The following is a 19938-nucleotide window of genomic DNA, read 5'->3' on the forward strand; positions in this document are numbered from 1 at the left end:
TAAAGTAACAAAGAAAAATACCCTCCGATATGGCTGCTGAATGTAAATTTTGTATATTGTAGAATGTGAGAATAATCTGTTTTCAGATTGCAAGTGTGAATGTTTGGTTTAACTCAAATTTTCGAAAATCAAATGCTCAAGTAGTCACGATTTTATAGTAGTGGTAAGTGCATGGTGTAAATTCGTTTTAACATAGCTAAAGTAACAAATTGATCAAACTCTGATATGCGTGCCTTGTATTTGTCATTTACATTTTGGTTTTGTAAGTTTAAAGAAGAAAAGTGTGTTTACTTTAGCGTGTCGATCTAATTGTTTAGGACGTCTTTGTGGTGGAATTGTCCTATGTAGGCAGTTTTGAATTTGCATACTTTGTTACCACAATGGGTATTAAAAAGAGGGTGTAGTACATTTTAAATGGTTTATCCTGTATTTAACGTCTTAGTTCAGTATTTTAAATGTTTTGTTGTTGCCCTAATCATTTTAACAAATCTAAAAAAAATTCGTTTTAACATAGCTAAAGTAACAAATTGATCAAACTCTAATATGCGTGCCTTGTATTTGTCATTTACATTTTAGTTTTGTAGGTTTTAAGAAGAAAAGTGTGTTTACTTTAACGTGTCGATCTAATTGTTTAGGTCGTCTCTGTGGTGGAATTGTCCTATGTAGGCAGGTTTGAATTTGCATACTTTGTTACCACATGGGTATTAAAAAGAGGGTGTAGTACATTTTACATGGTTTATCCTGTATTTAACGTCTTAGTTTAGTGTTTAAATGTTTCGTTGTTGCCCTAATCATTTTAACAAATCTAAAAACAAACAAAAAACCAACAACAAAAAATTAAGCGGTCTGACGTTTCGAACTTTTTAAATCGCTTTTTTTTAGCCCGCCTGTCGGTCCCCCCCCCACCCCCCCCCCAAAAAAAAACCTAACTCGCTCATAAAACTGTAAGTACCAAATTGTAATTGCCCCCCCCCCCCAAAAAAAAAGCAAACAAATACATTAAATACTCGACAAAATTGTTTGTAACAATGCTTGGAGTTGTCACGTTGTATGTAATGCGCTAGGAATTTAGGGGCTTCTACACACCTGTAACTATGCATCACCCCTGCCTCTGGCCCTGTGTCAGGTTTACAAGTCTCTATGGCCTATAGGGGGTGAGGCCAAAAAAAGAGTTCTGCTTCGGATTACATGCCATTGGAAAATAGTGTAGGTAAGTAGGGAATTTTTTGGGGGGTGATTGGTTGCAAATTAAAACTTTGTCAGTACTTGTGACGACAATTACGTGTGTATCTGATAAGTCTTTATGAATTCGTGTCCTTCCAATAGACCCTTTGTTATCTGCCTGTTATGATCCCCGCCCTCCCCTTTTTAAACAAGTGCCCTTTTGTTTTAAACAAGTGTCCTTTAAAAAAAAAAAGTTGCCTGTTGCCTTTTGATACCAGCGACCTTTTACTAAATAAATGCCGTTTTTCGAATTTCGCAAGACGGTCGTTTATTATGCTACTCTGAAGAGTGCCACCTATTGTCTGATAGTGTGCATGCTCGTCCGGTTGGAACATCGCCCCCATTGAAAATGGTACCAGCCCCCCCCCCCCCCACCCCTTTTTCTTTTGCGGAGGCCAAGTGTCTGCATTTCAGCACGGATGTGAGCCCTCGAAATTGTTAACCCCCCCCCCCCAACAAATGACTTTGCTACGCCTCCGTAAGGCCCTGAGGTACCCCGTCTTTTGCCATTTGTCCTAGTAAACATGCCGGTGTTATCTGAAATGTATACACTCTTATGGAACCTTATACGGACAGAACCTTTACACACGTGACGTGTCCTGTCACTGTCCTATTATAGGCATGTGCAGTCCAACTAATGAGTCCAGACTTCACGGAGTTTAAATTAAACACTTTACCCTTTGATAGCAGCTAATTATAAATTTATCTTGCGCCTCGTTATACTCTTGCACGCCAGGATGGTAGCATTTCACTTGGTTTGCCTAATCTTAAAGGGAACATGAAATAAAATTTTGATTGCATTTTTTTTGCTTAAATCAATAAAGGATGATGTTCTCAACAATATCTTGTGTATGGCGGTGTTTATTTTCTGGGATAAATGGGGGAAAATAATTTGTGAACATGTTTGGTCAAACTACTCCGCCCCACAAAGGGAAGCTTCATTAACATAAAACTTCGCGAGGGGTATGACGCAAGTTAAGGCAGCGACTTGCCGCGCTGCGGGGGCACCGGCATTGCGGCGTGCATCATAATACATGTACATGTACATATGCATATACATTGCGGCACTGAAAGTTTTTCTGGTGTTTCGTTCGGAATCGAGGAGAAATAACACCCGATTTTCGGCCATGCCGACAAGGTGTGTGGCTGCTGGGTGTAGTAAAACTACCAAGGATGGAGTAAGCTGAAGAGCGCCATCTTTTCTCCGATAGTGCGCATGATCGTCAAGTTTGAACAGCGCCCCCATTGGAAGATGGTACCAGGACATCCCCCCCCCCCCCCGCCCTCCCCCCGGAGGCCAAGTGTCCGGGGAAAAAAACTGTCTACATTTTCAGCACGGATGCGCGAGCGCCCTTTTCATGAAATTGTAACCCCCCCCCCCCATAAAATGACGCCTCTGTATAAGGTCTTTAGGTCCCGTCCCCGCCATTTTTTTTGGTCAACTTGCCGGTGTCATCTGAATATGTAATCTTTACATTTGCCCTCATATTGACTGACCATTTACACGTACACGTGTCCTGCCGCTGTCCTACGATGGGCATGCGCAGCGAAACCAATGAATCGGTATTTCATTTGAATTAAATGGGCTAACTTAAGTTCAACCTCTTTTCCGATAATAACCTCAGGTGGTAAACTTTCTTCCCTGCATCCTGATTTGATACCGAAAAGGCAAGTGAATTTATATGAATTTTTATCGTGTATTTGGTCATTTCATTGTAAACGTGTGTGACGTGTTTTACCGTTCATTGTTAAGTACGTCTGATCCTCCTCAGAAAGTTGCTTTTTGCTTGTAATAATATAATCTCTAGAGCCTACTTGATTTTGAATATCCGATACCAAGGTGAAAGAGCAGGTAGTGGGAGCGTACTGCTCCACACCATTGGACAGAGGTTGCACTACACTGGACTTAGCCTGCGCATTAATTATGTATGCAAGCGTGCATTGTGTGGGTCTTTCCTAGAATGCGCATTGCGGCTTTTCGAATTGGGGATATGAATGCAGCGCAGCGGACGATGTTATGGTGTTGCAGTAAAATTAAATAGTGTGGCGCTGTTTAGTGTACAAGTTGTAATCAACGAGTGTTCATGTATCTACTGAAGAGGTTGGCGGGTTTTGCTGAGATGTCGCGTCAATGGGCAAAAATAGGAAACAAGTTGGAGGCGTTTGGTGGTGGAGTCGGTAAGTAAAGGAGTGGCAGGCTGAGGAAATGTGAACGTGATTTTAATGTTGGATTAGGAGTAATAATTATGAGGTCAGTGAGGCATAAGTGGTGGTTGCTGGTGGGATTGAATGATTGAAGTACTAGCGCCCTCTAGAGTAGACGTATACTTCCCCTACACCCGTAGTCTGGTTCCAAGACCTGACAATTATTCCCGACGCTCACGTCTAAATTGTAGGCCAGGCAGCCTCCAAGGCCAAAAATAAACACGACGACATTGACGGCCCTTTTTTGAAACTCGGCTTCGTTTCTTAATTCGCTTTAGCACTTATAGCTTTTAATGTTCCGATAATTTTTTGATAGAAATCACTCGCTTCATGATGATAATACAGTTTGATATTTCTGTAAGAAAACATTGACTAATGTTGACCTGGAATCTTCAAAGTTAGGCATCCAAATAGTACTGTTAGCAGGCGGAGCCGAGTGAAGACCACGCCGATTTTTTGGAAATGCCAGTAACGGTCGTCAAATTCAGACGCAGCAAAAAATTCGCCCCTCGTATACGATCAGAGTACAAAATCGTCGTTGAGTTTCAACTTTTCTAAATAAAAGCAATGAATATTAATTATCAACTCGTTTTTAATTTTTTAATAAGCAATTAGCAGTGGTAACAAAACCTATATAATACTAGGAAATACTCGGGCGCTATCCGATTGTCGACGAAATGAATTCGGCAAACTTCGGACAGTTTCGGAAAAAGGAGGAATTCCCTCCGTTTTAGTCACGTGACTTTTTTGTACTGTAGGGGACCCAATGATACCCCTTTAATTTGTTTCATGTCCTTCCTTGTCGTCCTTAGTTTTGTTCGTAACGGGTTCGGTCCGGAAAAACACTGCGCCTCTAAGTATTAGGGTCATTGCACGTTGGAAGGTGGCAGGCGCATTGCACAGCCCAAATGGCATGCGCGCGTACTCGAAAAGCCCATACTTGGTGATAAAAGCAGTTTTTTGTTTGTCTTCATCTTCAACTTCTATTTGATAGTACCCACTGCTCATATCCAGTGTGCAAAAGAACTCTGTTCCTTCCAAGACGTCTAAACACTCTTCAATATTAGGCAAAGGGAATGCGTCCTTAATGGTAACGTTATTTACAGCCCTGTAGTCAATACAGTAGCGAACTTTTCCGTCTTTTTTCCGAACTAGCACTGGAGGGGAAGCCCATGCAGACGCTGACGGTTGTATGACACCTGCTGTAAGCAAGTCATCTAGGTGAGTTTTCTCCTCTCCCTCAAAACCAAGGGGGGTTCTGCGCATTTTTTGTCTGATGGGGACTGCATTTCCTGTATTAATAGGGTGTTTAATCGCAGAGAATCTGCCTAGATCTGTATCATCTCTAGAAAATACATCCGAATATTGTATAAGTGTGTCGGCGATTACGTCCGATTGTTTGGGGGTTAGAAATTTACAGGAACGTTCCCATAGTTCGCGGACATGTATGGGTATGTCACACTCGCTAACCTTTCTCACGGATATGTCATTTTCGGGGAGGTCCAGCAAACGCCGGATTTTCCCCGTGTCTGCTGAAGGATAACATACATCAATTTCCGGAAGTATCTCACTAACCTCTTCTGCCCTACCAATTATATGTCCCTTTTTCAAATGGACATATCTATCACTGTCATTACGTAGACTAGTATGAGCCTCCCTGGATTGTGATTGTATGACATTACATGTGCTATCCTGTCCCAAAGTAACTAGAGTGTACGGTATAAGTAGCCCTTTATGATTTCTTTGTGGTGCGTGAATTAGGAATGATTTGTCCGATGGTGATTCAAACAGCACCTTTGCTTTGACTATGGTACTTGGAGGAACCACGACCTTTCTTTTTAACACCACTCTTTGCACGGAGTATTTTTCGTCCTTGTTCTTTCTCATTTCGGCATTTATTTTGTCATCTTTAAGTGTTACGCTATCATCTCTGAGGTCTATCCGGCCGTCTTGGGCTTTTAAAAAGTCCAACCCTAGAATAAAGGTGTCTGCAATTGGGGCAACTAATAGACTCCAAGAGTAGCTGTGTTTTCCTATAACTAAAGGTACCCCGAAGGCCCTTTCCGCGACCATGTTGCTAGATTGTTCTGCCCCTCTAAGTAGAACCCTTTCTTTTGTTTCTAATGGGGGGTCCAATCGCTTGGCTAAGTTTTCGCTTATTATCGTAACCTGGACGGCTGTGTCAACCACAGCCTGGGTATAAACCCCTCCGATCGGTATTACAAGGCTTACCCCGTTATTATTTGGTGAGAATTGTATTTCCCTTAGCTACAATGGGTTATCATTTCCTTCACCCAAACCTGTTCCAGCAAACGCCTGAATTTTAGTTTGCGATTGTTGGCCGTTCTGCTCCAACTCAGCCGGTCGTTGGCCATCACGGCCGGCTCCGAATTGTTTAAAGCACTCGTATTACGAGATGGCGAAGGGGAACGCGATCGAGATCTAACCCTACCCTGCGGACAATCTTTGGCAAAATGCCCTTCTTGTTACAGCTAAAACACCGAAAATTTGATGGCGAAAATGGCGGCGGAGGGCTGGAGTTACGACTTGGCGAGAGTCTAAGGAAAGAGTTTTCCCGGGCAGGTGACTCACTCCTTTTTGTACTTGCTTTACCAGGTGGAGGGCTGAGGGTGTTGATAGAGGATGGTGGTTCACCTTTGAGAGTTTTCAGATATGTCAATATTTCTCGCATGTTTTTGTCGATTCCCGACCAATCAAGATGGATATCGATGTTGTCTTTGCCCGTTTGTTTAACTTTGTTGGGGGTTCATGGAGACTTCATCACTAAATGCAACATGCCGGATTTTTGGTTTGTATGTTCTGGATAGTAGCTTGTGGTTATGCGCTGCGTTTTCGGTGAATTGTATTGCCTGGTTTAATGTTTGGGGATCTCGGAAAAGTGCAAGTTCAGCTGCGTTCACATCAGCGCATCCCTTCAAAAATGCCTCTCTAGCAATGGTTTCGAACACGTCTGTGTGTGCAGTTGGAAACGCGCGTGTAGCTACTTCACGTACGCGCTGTCCAAATTCTTCTACGGTTTCATCATCTCTCTGACGTATGGCAGCAAGTTCGGCCCTTTGAATTATTGGATCTTTCTTTTTCGAACATTTTCATCAACTGACTTTTGATTTTTGCGTAATCCTGCTAATCTCTGGCTCTTGCCACGCGTAGCAGTCAAGAGCTTTACCCGTGAGTGTACCTACTAACTGCATTAATTTGGTGCGCTGGCTCCATTGGCAGCACTCTGCTATAGCCTCAAATTTAATCGCAAAGGAATGAAAATCAGTTTTACCATCGTAGGCAGTTAACTTGGGAACATTTTGGTTAGAGTTCGTTGTATACCATGATGCGATAAACCCGGAGCATCGGGTTGGTGAGTTGGCTGATTATATCCAGCAAACGCCGGATTTACTAATGGAATTTGGCTATCAGACCCGGGCAAAGACGGTGTGTGCATGGCTTGTGTTGTTGCAGGATTGTATGCTATTGTCACCGATTTCTTGATTAGTGAGTTAGTTTTATTCAGATCTGCATTGTTACGTAATGGCTTTTGTTGAGGAGGTGCAGTCGTTGCCCCATGGTATCCCGTATCCCATTGTTCGCTTTTGAATGACATGCCTTAGCCCGGCGCTGCGTTCAACAAATGCAATGGGAGTGGGGGAGCTTTGTCGTGAATGATCTTTAGATTTGCATCAATTACTTTATCACCGTTAATTCAATCGGAGGACTTAGGGGCTGTGGCTTGTAATTCCGCACCCTTCATTGCCGTTTGTGAATGTGAATTACCCTGGAAAGTGGACGGCGCCATGGAATGCGCGTTCGGGTTTTCTTGACTCGGGGCTGGTGTAAACTGGATGAGTTCATTTATTTTTGTTTCGAGTCCATCTGTTTTGCTTTCCATTCGGCCACCTAATTCATGAATAGCCTGGGTTACTTTTTGGGTGTTTTCTTGCATTACTTGTACAAGGATGTTTATTTGGTTTGCCAGTAGGTTTACCGGGTCAGGCTTTTGAACGTCTATTTCACTTGCTTCTCTTGGCCTAACGGGGAGGTTTCTAGGGCATCTTCAATTATTATCAATCCCTTTTCTTTAAGTTCATGCAGTTTTGTTTGGAGTGTAGGTGTTTCACCGAAATCATTCATATTTACCAGAGTTGCTGACTCGAGTCATGTGACTTGGACTCGAGTCGCTATTTTTGTGACTTGTGACTTGACTTGTTAATACCAGCTTTGACTTGTGACTTGACTTGGACTTGCAAACAATGACTTGTGACCTGACTTGGGATTGCAAAAAATGACTTGTTACCAACCCAAGTCAGACGCTACTCGAGCGACCCAATACACTTTAATTAAGCTATTATAGCGAGAAAGTTTCATTCCAGAAAATAGATCTCAATGACTGAATCCAGTAAAATGAATAGTTCCCACTTGTTTCAAAATTTTTCAATAAGACTGTCACAACAAACTACAGTTTTCAATGACCAAGTCTCTTGCTAAATGTAATGGTTGAACAAACTTTGAAAGGAACCTTTCATGAAAAGAAAGCAGGCCTTTGTCAATTGCATGTAAAATACCGGATAGCCTAACCCATTGGTAGGCGTTTAGTATACATGAAATTGAACAACAAAGTTTTAGTATACTACATGTAATCGAGTGAGTGAAGTCTTTTTTTCATGTCATCTCAACATTTATTTCTACAATGTAAAGTAAATTTATTAAAGTATACAAAGGGCTAATATATCCGACAGATATGCGATAAACTACAAGACTAGTAATTGCAACACATTGAAAAAGTGGAATTAAGGAGGCATGTTAAAAATAACTTGTAAGTCTAAACGCCAGGTTCTTTAAATTATTACAGCTGGACAAAATAATGTGCAACTTGACGTGTTCTTGGACAAAGATACTTGTGACTTGACTTGTTTTTAAGACAAAATGACTTGTGACTTGACTTGTGACTGGACCTGGTGACTTGTGACTTGACTTGGACTTGCAAACAGTGACTTGTGACTTGACTTGGACTTGTAAAAAATGACTTGCTGCCATCTCTGATATTTACTGACCCCTTCTGTTCCCGTTTCGCGACTATGACTTGGGCATATTTGATCCCTATCCCTGGAAGGGTTGTTTTCTTTTTACACTTGCTTTGTTAATTTCCATGGCATGTTTAAACTACCAAGTTAAATCAATTACACTTACAATTTACGGAAAGTGGAAGCTGCTGTTCTATGGTCTATTCAATCGACCTGTCACTCAAAATTTGCTGTAACTGCCTTCTGCTGTGAGTGACACACAGCAGTTTGACCTGATTTACAGCAAATATAATCATAAAAAGTATGGCAAAACGTCCGTCCTGTCAATTTCTTTCTTTCCTATTTTTAATTTTTTTTTTAGTTACATAGCGATACAGCAACTTCCAGTAAAAACATTATATAAGCAAATAATAAACAAGATTGGTAATAAAACGTTTGGAAGCAAACGTCTATCGAATCAGCCAAACATGCTAGCAAATTCCAACAAACGCCGAATGATGTCAGCATGCGGGGTTAATTCATAAACGTTTACGAATTATTTCTTCAAAGACCGAGACCTCTTTGACATATGCAGACAAAAATAAAGGACATTAAACTATCTGAATCAGGAATTTGACTGACTTTTATAGTGTATAACTTCTCTCTCTTTTCCTTTTTTTTTTTTTTTTTTAGTCTGGAATATCCAAGACATCACAAAAAGAACGCAAAATTTCTCTTAGTTTATCCTAATGTAATTGCGACGCACGCAAAGAATTATCCTCGTCGCCAATGAAGTATTGGTACCTATAATGACCTCAGCGCTGGGTGGCGCGGCGGGAATAGGTTGAGTCTTGGGTGGGTAGCTCAGCAGTACAGCACAAGAACCCAATAAGAGGTTACTCACAAGACTGCCTCGTGGCTGGCCCACGCACGGGAGCCCCCGGCCAGCCCGACATTCATGACTGGTTTATTACATAATCACCACAGATGTACAGTGCATGCAGTGCAAACATACAGACACGGTCGCCATTATAGTTTGTGTTGGTGAATTGTACTGGGGTCTAATTGAGCTCTATATTCACGATATTCAGCGCAGTGGGAGACAAGATATTGAGCAGATAATACGCTTTTTCGGGCTAATTCTGTAAAGGTGAGTACGTAGGCCTACATGAAGAAAATTGAGACGTTCAGGGTTTTAATTAATCGGTAATTGAACGCATAAATCATCCGCATATTTACTAGGGAAAGAATGTTGCAACCTGTCGCTACTTCGGCGGTTGTGTAGAAGTCTCTGGTTTCTGGTATGGAGCTTGTCCAAAAAGTGGTGCGGCGACGCGGCTTTTTTTTTTTTTTACCTGACTTTTTTGCTTCAAATGTCGACTGATGACTGCAAATGGTGCCCGACTAAACTTAGTGCAAATATATGGGAGTTCAGAGAGGCTACATTAAGCTTATTCTCGATCATAATCCCATCTAAAAAAAACACGTTAAAATTGTGCAGCAGCAGAATTCCAGTCAAACCAGTGAGTTTGGCGGTTTTGAGACATCATCTTTCATTGAAAAAAAAAACTTTTTCATTTTGCCGACGCGCATGGCTACGGCGACGCGCGCGCATACCAGAAACTGGAGACTTTTTTTTTTTGGCCTTAGCTTGAGTAACTCCAGCTGACATGCTCCATATTCATTCACATGTGAATGAATATGGAGCGTGACAGCTGGAGTTACTCAAGCTAGTTTTGCTCCTGGTTTCTCTTCCTACCCTATACTGACAGCCCCTTCCCTAATTTTTTTTATGGGAAAAATGAGGAAAAAAAAACACCAAAAACTGTCAATTTCTACCTTTAACCCTTGACTACACGCAGACGCCTCCATGATCGTACACAAAATAATTTGCCTTACAAAGCACCGTACGTGTGGTGCCTTCTATAATTCTAAAACGGTGGCTAATGGAAAATCTAGCTGACTAACATAACAGTGACACTACTCTCATCATAAAGGGGCATGAAATGTTTTGTTGTAGAGGTGATAAACTATAGAACGACTTGCAAGCTTTAGTCAGAAACCAACCAGACACAAGTCTTTTAAAGCAGAGTATTCCAAGTATATTCAAAGTGTTATCTCCATTTTTGTTCGGCAGTGGTTGTGTGTGAAATTGGTTTGGGGTTGATATGTATGGGAGGTCGTTTGTCAATTAATTGTTTAGCGCATTTTTGACATGTTTTTTTGGCATGGTTTTCATGTATAACAATTAGTTGTAAACCATAAAATTGCTGCCCAAAATTCTTTTTATGATTTACATACCAGTAAAGTAATGCTTTTTTTGCACTTTTAATACTTGTTTGTAAACTATGAGTTACACTTGCATATACAGTGTGAGTAAAAAGAAACCAACTGTACACTTTTGGCCATAGTTTTATTCTGCAGCAATATAATAAGATATTTTCATATGTACTTTTAGAGTAACCCTTCCTGCTTCTTTTGGTGACATTTTCACTGGATTAGTTTTTCATGCATGACTGCACAGGAGACAATTAAAGGGGTCGGGTGAAATCTGACTTGCGCCAACTGGTCAGGGCTGGAGTTTTCACTCATGTATGTATCCTCACACAACATATCTCAGCTGTATCAATCAAGCCATGCATCTTTAAAGTGTCTTCAGTATTAATAATGTACCATTTTGAACCCTACATGTACATGTAGATGAAATAAAGTGATTTGTTTTTTATCACCGATTCAATACAATTTATTCAAAAGCATTTATCAATTTATTGAGTTTTGTGGATGATTTTGTGGAATAGGAACTTTAAACTCCTTAATGATGGTTGTAAGAATTGCATTGGAAATTTTAGACACTTTTTTAGACAGATATTTTGTAAGTAAAATATAAAAAAAAATCTGATCTAAATAAAAAAAAATCTGATTTAAATCAAATCCGATTTTTTAAATACAACTTACAAGTTAAAAAAAGCCAACCCTGGAATGCCGCCTCCTGAATTAAAATCACAAGGATTATGTTTGACCGCAACCAGCATTTTGCAAAATGGCAATTGTACAAAATACGTTAAGGAGAACACACGAGAAAGTGTGGATTCGTAATTTAAGAATTCACGAGGCGCAAAGCCCCAAGTGAATTTGTAAATTAAGAATCCATACTTTCTCGTGTATTCTTTGACTTAAACCATTGCGTCAAAAGAAGTATTGTCATTAACAGTCCAGTAAGAGGAGATGAAAAGACTTGCACATCGCGTGTCGAGTCTTGGCCATTGGGCAATTTACAAGGGAGTTTTTCGAGGTTCTTATTCGTAATCAAGCATTGTGGCGTGTTCAGCATACATCGCCACACCCGTACAACCAAGTAATTTTGTGTGTAGGCTCCTTCTATCAACATGGATAGTTCAGACGACGATTTCTTTCTGACTCGAAAATGTTTTCGCATTGACGGCGGAGAATCTGACAGTATGCAAATTGGTAATTTTCGGAAGGAAAGTTTTCACGCAGACGGTCTTATTAATGCTCATTATCATGATTATGGAGAACAATAATTATTGTCGGACATGTTCAAAGTGTGGATCGTAATTCCGAATCCACACTTTACTAAAGATTCGTAAATCCGAATTCACACTTTTAACAATGGTCAGTGTGACATCATAGCAGTGGTTTAATACATTAACACTGGTAAATTCAATCACTTGCCATCATTTCAAACAAGGTCATTCTGACTTTTAACACACTTAATGTCCAGATTCGGATTTACACGAACTCATTTGCCCAAAATTTGTTTGTTTTTGCAGATTTCCGCCTTGCGGCAACGACACATTTTGTCTCTCTGGTTGTTTAAAAAAAAAAAACCTGACGATGTTTTCCGACGAGATCCGTACAGAGGAGCAAATTAATCACCTCAATCGTCATGAGTACACTCGCACTGGCCGCACGTTTGTGGAGCCCTTTATGGAACCATATTGGTGGTGGCCCGTGGCCGACTTGGTTCCAAGGACCATCAATGCTAACGTTATATCAGTCTTTGGTGTGATTCTTAACATCATCAGCACAGTGGTACTCATGTACTATGCTCCGACTGCAACTGAAGAGGTAATTCTAATGTCCTTCAATGTAAAGGGCCAAGGCAATATATTTTTTGTAAATGCAATGGGGGGTTCGGTCACTAAATCGGCTTCTTGTTTATCGCACCAAGCCATATCGCAGGGCAGAATAACTGTACGAAATGCTCTTTCCAACAATATAAGAATATTTTTAATTAGAGGAGGGCGAAGGAGGGCTTTTTTCCAATCCAATCACAGCACTCCTCTCTTTCCAGAGAACATTTGTGGTAATTTAAGTAGGATCGTACCATACACGAAAGGGATCCAAAATACAGTCTTTCAATTTATTGTTGTTTTCAACAGGGATAAACCCATTAAACAGAGTTTTTTTTTACGTTTCTGTACATCTCTAACCAATGTATTAATAATATTGTACAGGAAAAGCAGTGAGTGTCAAAATACTTTATAAAGTTCAAACATTTGTAATATAAACATGCGCCATTTTGCGCCACAATTGGTTATAATTCCTCTGAGGTACAATGGACGCATCCATGCATGACCCTTCGTACTTGTGGCACATGTCGCGCTATAGCTAGACCAAGCTATGAGCTATGATTAAAGCTATAGTCCATCATTTGCAGCTATCCGAAAAGTAACTGGCATAACTATTGTTGAAAAACATACTTGGTTGAAAGATAGTAGGGGGACTATAAACTCCCTGTGAAATTATTCTTTCTGGCAAGCTGTCATTTCGAAGTCATCAACGAAAGAAGGCCTTTCCAACGGTGCTTCTTAAGACGCACTGTAGGAAAATTTAAATTAGTAGTTCGTTTTGTTATTCGGCAAAGTGCGTGCAAGCATTGGCACGATGCACACGCACCCCATGGTTGCTATTATTCGTCGGATCAGCGCGTGACATCGCGTAGCTGCAATCGGCTCAGTGAGAACGTGTCTCGGACGCTGAATTCAGGCCCAATTCAAAACATGATTCAGCAACTTTTGATTTGAAATTGAGATCCTAGAATGCTGTTTTTCTCGGAATATACAGCTGAAGCTGAGCTGAAACTTCATCAGGTAGTTGTTCAGTACATGTACCCTTTCTTTAGATTTTGAGCACTTTTGTTGCTTCAAACGAACAAAATGCACAAATTACAAATGATGGACTATAGCTTTAAGCGCTGCCTTTGTCAAACTGACCTGGCTTCTCACTGAATGAAGATCAAATAGCATGCAGAAGTCTGCTGACAGTTTTTATTGCCCTTCATCCATTTTATTGCTTTTTTTCCGCCACTGCAGGCTCCACGCTGGGCGTACTCACTGGCTGGCGTGAACATCTTTCTCTTCCAAACCTGCGACTCTGTGGACGGGCGGCAGTGTTTGAGGTACAAGACAAAGCTGAATTGGCATCTGCAGCTTGCTGAACTATTCGACCATGCTTGCGACTCGATCACCAAAGGTAATTATAAAGGGCTGTTTCCTTAAGTGCCCTGCATATTTCTGTCATCACTCCAACGGCAGATCCGTGGGGGAGGGGGGGGGGGTGCGCCGCAGGCAAAAGTGCTCTCTCAAGTGAAAAAACAACTTTTTTCGGTCATTGCTGGGTTGGCGAGCACCCTCTCTGCACCCCCTGGATCAGTGACTGCACTCAATCTTGCAAGTCTTGATTCTCTGTTTCTGGCTTTTGGTCTGTTATGTGTTGACTGTGATACCCTATCCACCCCACCCTTCTCTCTGAAGTTTTAACTTGCGACGGTCTTCCATACTAATCCCCGCCCCAATAACTTTGGATCATTCAAAATACGCAGTGGATGGACCAGGAAACCAGTCTAGGTCTCCCCTAGCTCTCCCTGTCTGACAGTTGACGAAGGGGTACTTGTGCACAGAGCCCATACCAGCTATCGGTACTTGTTCTACATTACCCCGAGGACAGACACACAAAGGGAGAACAACAGATAATTTCAGTCCTTGGGAGTTGGGTCTTTTGTTCAAAACGGTCCTCTGTAGTAAGTTTGTGTGCTCAGTCTATGGGAGAGTGTTAAATTACAGGGACAAAGGAAAACACAAAGCATTGTCCTCGGGAGTATAACGAAACGAAAGTATGTACTTTTTTATTTGCAGTGTGTGTCACCATTGAATTTGGTATCTGCATGAAGATAGGCGGTCGGCCAGAACTCTTTGTACCGTTTATGCTGACGGCAATGTTCATGTTTTTCACGGCACACTGGCAGACCTACATCTCTGGATTGGTGCGATTTACCACGTAAGTTTCCCAGTTACCATCCCAAACGAATCAATATACGATTTTGCCCGGTGAAGGTCTTCACCGACATATTTCATAAACACTGTATACTCAGTGGCATTTCGGTTCGTCAACACTTAAAGGGCCCATGAAATGTAATTTTGTTTAATGCAATCCCAGAAAATGCACCTTTGTATCCCTTTAATCTTATTTTCAATTTTCATTTTACCATGTTTCAAGGGTATTTTGGCGCCATTTTCGTTCTTATGCTAATGCGAATTTCCATATTCATGAGCAAAAGTGCGATGTCATGTCAGGCAGAACCTCTCAATGTTGCAATTAGTTTATGCACGAAAAGTTGCCAAAATTTTGAATATTTTGCTGAATACTTTCTTTATTAGTGATTCATTGTTGTGTCTGTTCATGGCAGAAAGCTAATGAGCAAACTTTTCTCACAAATGTTTTGAATGAGCATTATTTTGGGTTCACTTTTTCAATAGAAACACACCTAATATGAACAGTGTCTCCCTGAAATGACATCACGACAACATTGCTCTCAGTTTTCCGGAAAAGCTTGGAAAATTTTAAACGTTTAAAGAAATGCACTTTTCAACAAAATTAACCAAAAAGTAATATCACTTAGTTTTCATACGCTTAAAAAGAATTAGAAAGTAGCACAAACTATGTCCCTAAGGAATATTCACTTCATGAGCCCTTTAAGCCCCAAGTAAATTGCGTTCAGGTGACTGGAGCTATATTCACACGTGCTCAGCGCTCCAAGCGCGTGCGCAAAAACGGTGTGGGCCTGCTGTTTGGTTTTTCACTTGTTTATCTCCGATTTTTGTTTCTGAAAGGTTCTACAAGGCGTTTTCCCGTAAAAAGTTATTATGACATACATGTACAGTCGTGTGTAGAGCGATGTATTTATAGAGTGCCGTAGCCTCGTGGTCTGGAGCATTGAACTTGTGATCTGCGGGTAATTCTGCAGGTTGTGGGTTCGAGTCCAGCCTGGGGTTATGGTGCTTGTGCCCTTGGGCAAGGCACTTTGTCACTCATTGCTTTTTCCCACCCAGGAGTAAATGGGTACCTTTGAAGCACCATCTCTACCCTCACAATAAAAGTGTGACTGATTTTTAGTTGCTTTTTGTGCCGAAATGGCAGCATCGAGCAGTGTATACTCCCCATGGAGCTGAGATTGTCTTTGGAATGTTTCATTGGCCCTATGAGCAGGGTAATAATGATGTAGCGCCTTGAGCACCAGTCCTGGTGGATACGTGCGCTTTATAAATATCCACTATTATTATTATTATTATTATTATTAATTAAATCTGGATGGAGAGACAAAGCGAAGACAACCTTGTGGTGCCACACAGGGAAAAGTTACTCTAACATCTTTTATGAAGACTTTGCAGTGATTTTTACCAACCAGATTATCAATCGGCATTGCGAAATGACTCCCGCTCACCAGCACAACATTGTCAGTCCGGGGTTTTTCCCACCTCTAAAAATAATTCTTCATTGTCTTCTTTGTTCAGATAACCTCAAGCTTCCGAGCTACAGTATCCCTACACTTTTGAGGAATCCTTGTTCTCCCCCATAAACCGACAGAATTACATATTTATTACAGAATTACAGAATTGTATTTGGTTCATTTGGTTTCGTTTCTGACAGGTTTGATGTACTTGAAGCTCAGCAAGCTCTGTGCTTTGGCTATCTGGCTACAGCCGTCATGGGCCCAGATATCTGGGCCAAAAAGGTTTCATAACAATTATCAGCCCAAAATGAACAAATATCATCGTTCAGCTTGCTAAAAATTGTTTGTGCTTTTAAACCGCTGTTGGCATCTGTATTAGATCGCTGGGGTAAACAGTTTAATGCCATAAAAAGTTTTATGCCACTGGTCCTATACATGAGACTTGTAGGTTTGCATGATGGACGTGAACAAAGTATGGACGGTTTGTGGTAACACCATGTGAGTTTTATCTCTTTTGAGTTGTGTGGTTCTGAGAAGAACCAGCTGTTTTTAAATCGATTTTCGTCGTCCAGAGACACTGATGACGAACAGAGCACGCCATCATCCGTAAGTGCTTCTTGCAGCTTTCTGAGATAGGGCCTGTAAACTCGGAAACAATACGGTACTTCTAGTGGTGCACTCTTATCTTGTTAATCCCTTTGTCAACAAACTGGCCCCTGTTATCAGATTCTGCTGCTAATCCCCTGCACTTGTCAATATCAGCTGTGTGACAGCGCATGTGGCTTTATTACACTAAGTGTTAGGGATTACAAAGCCACTGTTTGGACAAAGGTAAAGATAGATCAGAGTTCTGGCCAGTTTACAGTTAGATTGACTATTTTTCTCTTTAGAAGTTTCTAGTGGAGGCTACTCGCAATGCTGTTCGAAGTGTCAATTGAAAACAACTGGTTCTCAGAGCCACAGAACTCAAAACAGATAAAATTTCACATAGGTGTTACCGCAGACCTGTACAGATCCCAACAGAATCCAACTGTGGAATTAAGGAAGATACTAACAAATTTTTGCTATGAGTCCTCTATTGCGTGATTGTGCATCAAAAGATAGCTTGTCTGATCTGCTGATAAAAAAAGACTTCTGTTTTTGAAGTAGATGAACCTGGATTGCAGACATTTGTGTTTGTACGGTACGTAACCTTATGGCCACAAAGTTCATGGATGATGTACTGTCGTTTTCATTGGAAAACAAATCAGCAAAATAAAAAAAAACACCAAAAATCACCGGAGGTCACTAATACACTTCTGACATTGGAATAAAGGTGATACTAATAAACTCCAAATGGACATTTGTACAAGTCCTTGATTGCCTGATTGGGCATCTAATATAAACTGCCTATTACTGACAAATCTAACAACCATAATAGAGGGCAATTATGAGGTGCTTTAACACTACCGCACATATCACATGCGCAGACTTAACGCTCATTCAACCAATGGCCCGTAGACGATATGATGTCACGTTTTGAAATGACTTGTAAGCAACGCTTGATGTCATTACATATTTTATGACGTCATCAATGAACTGCATTGTATCAATGCCTTCGCACCGAATACGTACATGTGTACGTAGTAATTTTCACTTGCTGCGCTGCCACTCAATGATGATGTAACAATCAAGACGCAGTCGCTGTGACGTCATGAAAAATTCGGTCAAAAGAGGATGAGTGATCATGAAATTGACAATTGATTTTTGAATTATGGACTGAAGGCATGCACATTACGCATGTCTTTGACTTGTCCAATTGGTCCAGTGACGTAATACGCACATCCTCTTAAAAGTTTAATGAACAGAGTGCGTGTGATATGTGCGTGACGTGAGCACAAACATACATACACATTTTCTAAAAGCGCTAGCCAGATAAGTCTATGAAGCAAGGAAAATGAAGTTCATTTGATATTGACTTTTTGTTAATTTCCTTATCTTCCATAGGCATTTGCGTTGGAGTGGAGGGAGCTGATAATAATTGCAACAGCGATGTCGAGCATTTTAAAGTTTTTCAACCAAGCTGCCTTTGTTTGGGGACGGGGCCACCGTGTCACAGTTGCTGTAAGTGATTTCGAAATTCATTTGGGTTCCAAACAAAAATGTTTTGTTGTAGGCCTTCTTGAAACACACCTTGTGAAGTGGCTACCAGAAAAATAAAAGTCGTCCATCACTATTCTACTGTGCTCCTCTTACCCATAAAGCATCACTACATATGCATTATTCCCGGAGAGCGCTTACCATTCGCTAAGATTTATTTCCCACAGTACCTTGAGGCCCGCCAGCCATTATACTTCCTCTTTTCTCAGAGAGTGCTTTCTTGAGCTCTTGAGTTTGCTCATATTTGCTGATCATGTAACCTCTTTCTCCTGCCATCCCTTTGATATAAGTTTATGATTTCATTCTGCTATTAAAAGTACCATCTCTTTTGTATCAGGTGTAAGTGCTCAGTCTAGCAGCTTTCCGAGTTAGAGCCTGCAAACTACGAAAGAATACAGTACTTCTAGAGGTACACTCTTATCTTGTTAGGGATTATAAAGCCACTGTTTGGACAAAGGATTAAGATAGATTAGAGGGCTGGCCAGTTTACAGTTTGATTGACTGTTTTCCCTCAGAAGTTTCTAGCGGAGGTTACCCGCAATTCTACAAATTGGTTATTTTTTTGTGACATTTTTGTCAGTTGTCGGTACTTATGGCCTTATAAGTTGGTGATGTTTCGTACAGGCTGCAGGTGGCTATCTCCCGTACACAGCTGTTTACAGGCTACAAGTAACCATTGTCTTTCCAAGTGAGTGGGGCTTTTCACAGGCTGCAAGTTGCTTACTCCACACGCTCATACTTTATGGCCATTTACGTGAGGCTTCGTACAAGCTGCAAGTAGCTCACGGTGTACCGAAGGAGTGAGGCTTTGCACAGGTTGCAGATCGCTCACTCCCTACCTACAACTTATAACACGGCCACTAGCATGACGCTTCGCACAGGCTACAAGTAGATCACGCCTCAGTGCACATGCATAATAAAGCGTCGCACGCGTTGCAAGTTGCTCACTCCCTACTATTTATCCGGCCGTAAGCGTGCAACTTCGTTCCGTAGTAAGTAGCCATTGCTGTACAGAACAATGCATGGCTTCGCATTGACAGGGTCCTCCTGATCACCACATTTTGGCCCCGACAACTGTGGTTTCCGGAGCATGCCATATCTCGCGGAGCGGTCCATCTGGAAGGCATGGAGAGGCTGGGAGGCTCCTCCTCAAACATTGGCCAGACCTTCATTGTCAGCCTCGGTCAGGCCTGCTTTACCCTGATCCTGGCAAGTCTCAATGGACGTGCTGGCTGTTGTTGAGCGCTGCATCCGACATGCTGGACTTTATGTACTACCACCATCACGGCCCATAGCTGGATTCAGTCAACTTACGGCATTTCTATAAATGGTGCTGATGGCGTTCAGTGGATCACTTCACTACAACTCTAACCGAACTCTCCACCTCTTCCCAACGGGTCTTGCGAATTGCACATGCCCCCACATACCTCTACAACTTTTTAACTTTTTTTTGCACCAGAAATGTGCGGACTCATGACGTTTCACCACTGAAATAACATGATCCTCCACCATACTACCGTCATCAGCCTTTGGCAAAATAGTATTATCCCATCCACCAATTATAAGGTGGATCAGAGGCAATGCTGCTTGGAGCTCATCATCTTA

General features: G+C 41.4%; 1 protein-coding gene across 2 annotated transcripts; it reads left to right on the forward strand.

The window, feature by feature from the left end:
* The first annotated feature begins 3200 nt into the window (after positions 1–3200).
* Positions 3201–18893, forward strand: LOC119733182 (choline/ethanolaminephosphotransferase 1-like). Of its 2 annotated transcripts, XM_038206764.1 has the most exons (8): positions 3203–3402; positions 4585–4650; positions 12233–12530; positions 13778–13937; positions 14600–14741; positions 16392–16476; positions 18181–18297; positions 18671–18885. In XM_038206764.1, the coding sequence occupies exons 1-8, from the start codon at positions 3356–3358 to the stop codon at positions 18674–18676; spliced, it is 921 nt and encodes a 306-aa protein (XP_038062692.1). In that variant the 5' UTR covers positions 3203–3355; the 3' UTR covers positions 18677–18885. The 2 variants fall into 2 exon arrangements, 1 of the variants encoding a protein (XP_038062692.1); XR_005271686.1 differs by lacking the exon at positions 16392–16476 and having other exon boundaries at positions 3201–3402; positions 18671–18893.
* Positions 18894–19938: the final 1045 nt, after the last annotated feature.

This window comes from Patiria miniata, unplaced genomic scaffold (assembly GCF_015706575.1).
Source record: "Patiria miniata isolate m_02_andy unplaced genomic scaffold, ASM1570657v1 HiC_scaffold_25, whole genome shotgun sequence".
In the NCBI taxonomy this organism is placed as follows: domain Eukaryota; kingdom Metazoa; phylum Echinodermata; class Asteroidea; order Valvatida; family Asterinidae; genus Patiria; species Patiria miniata.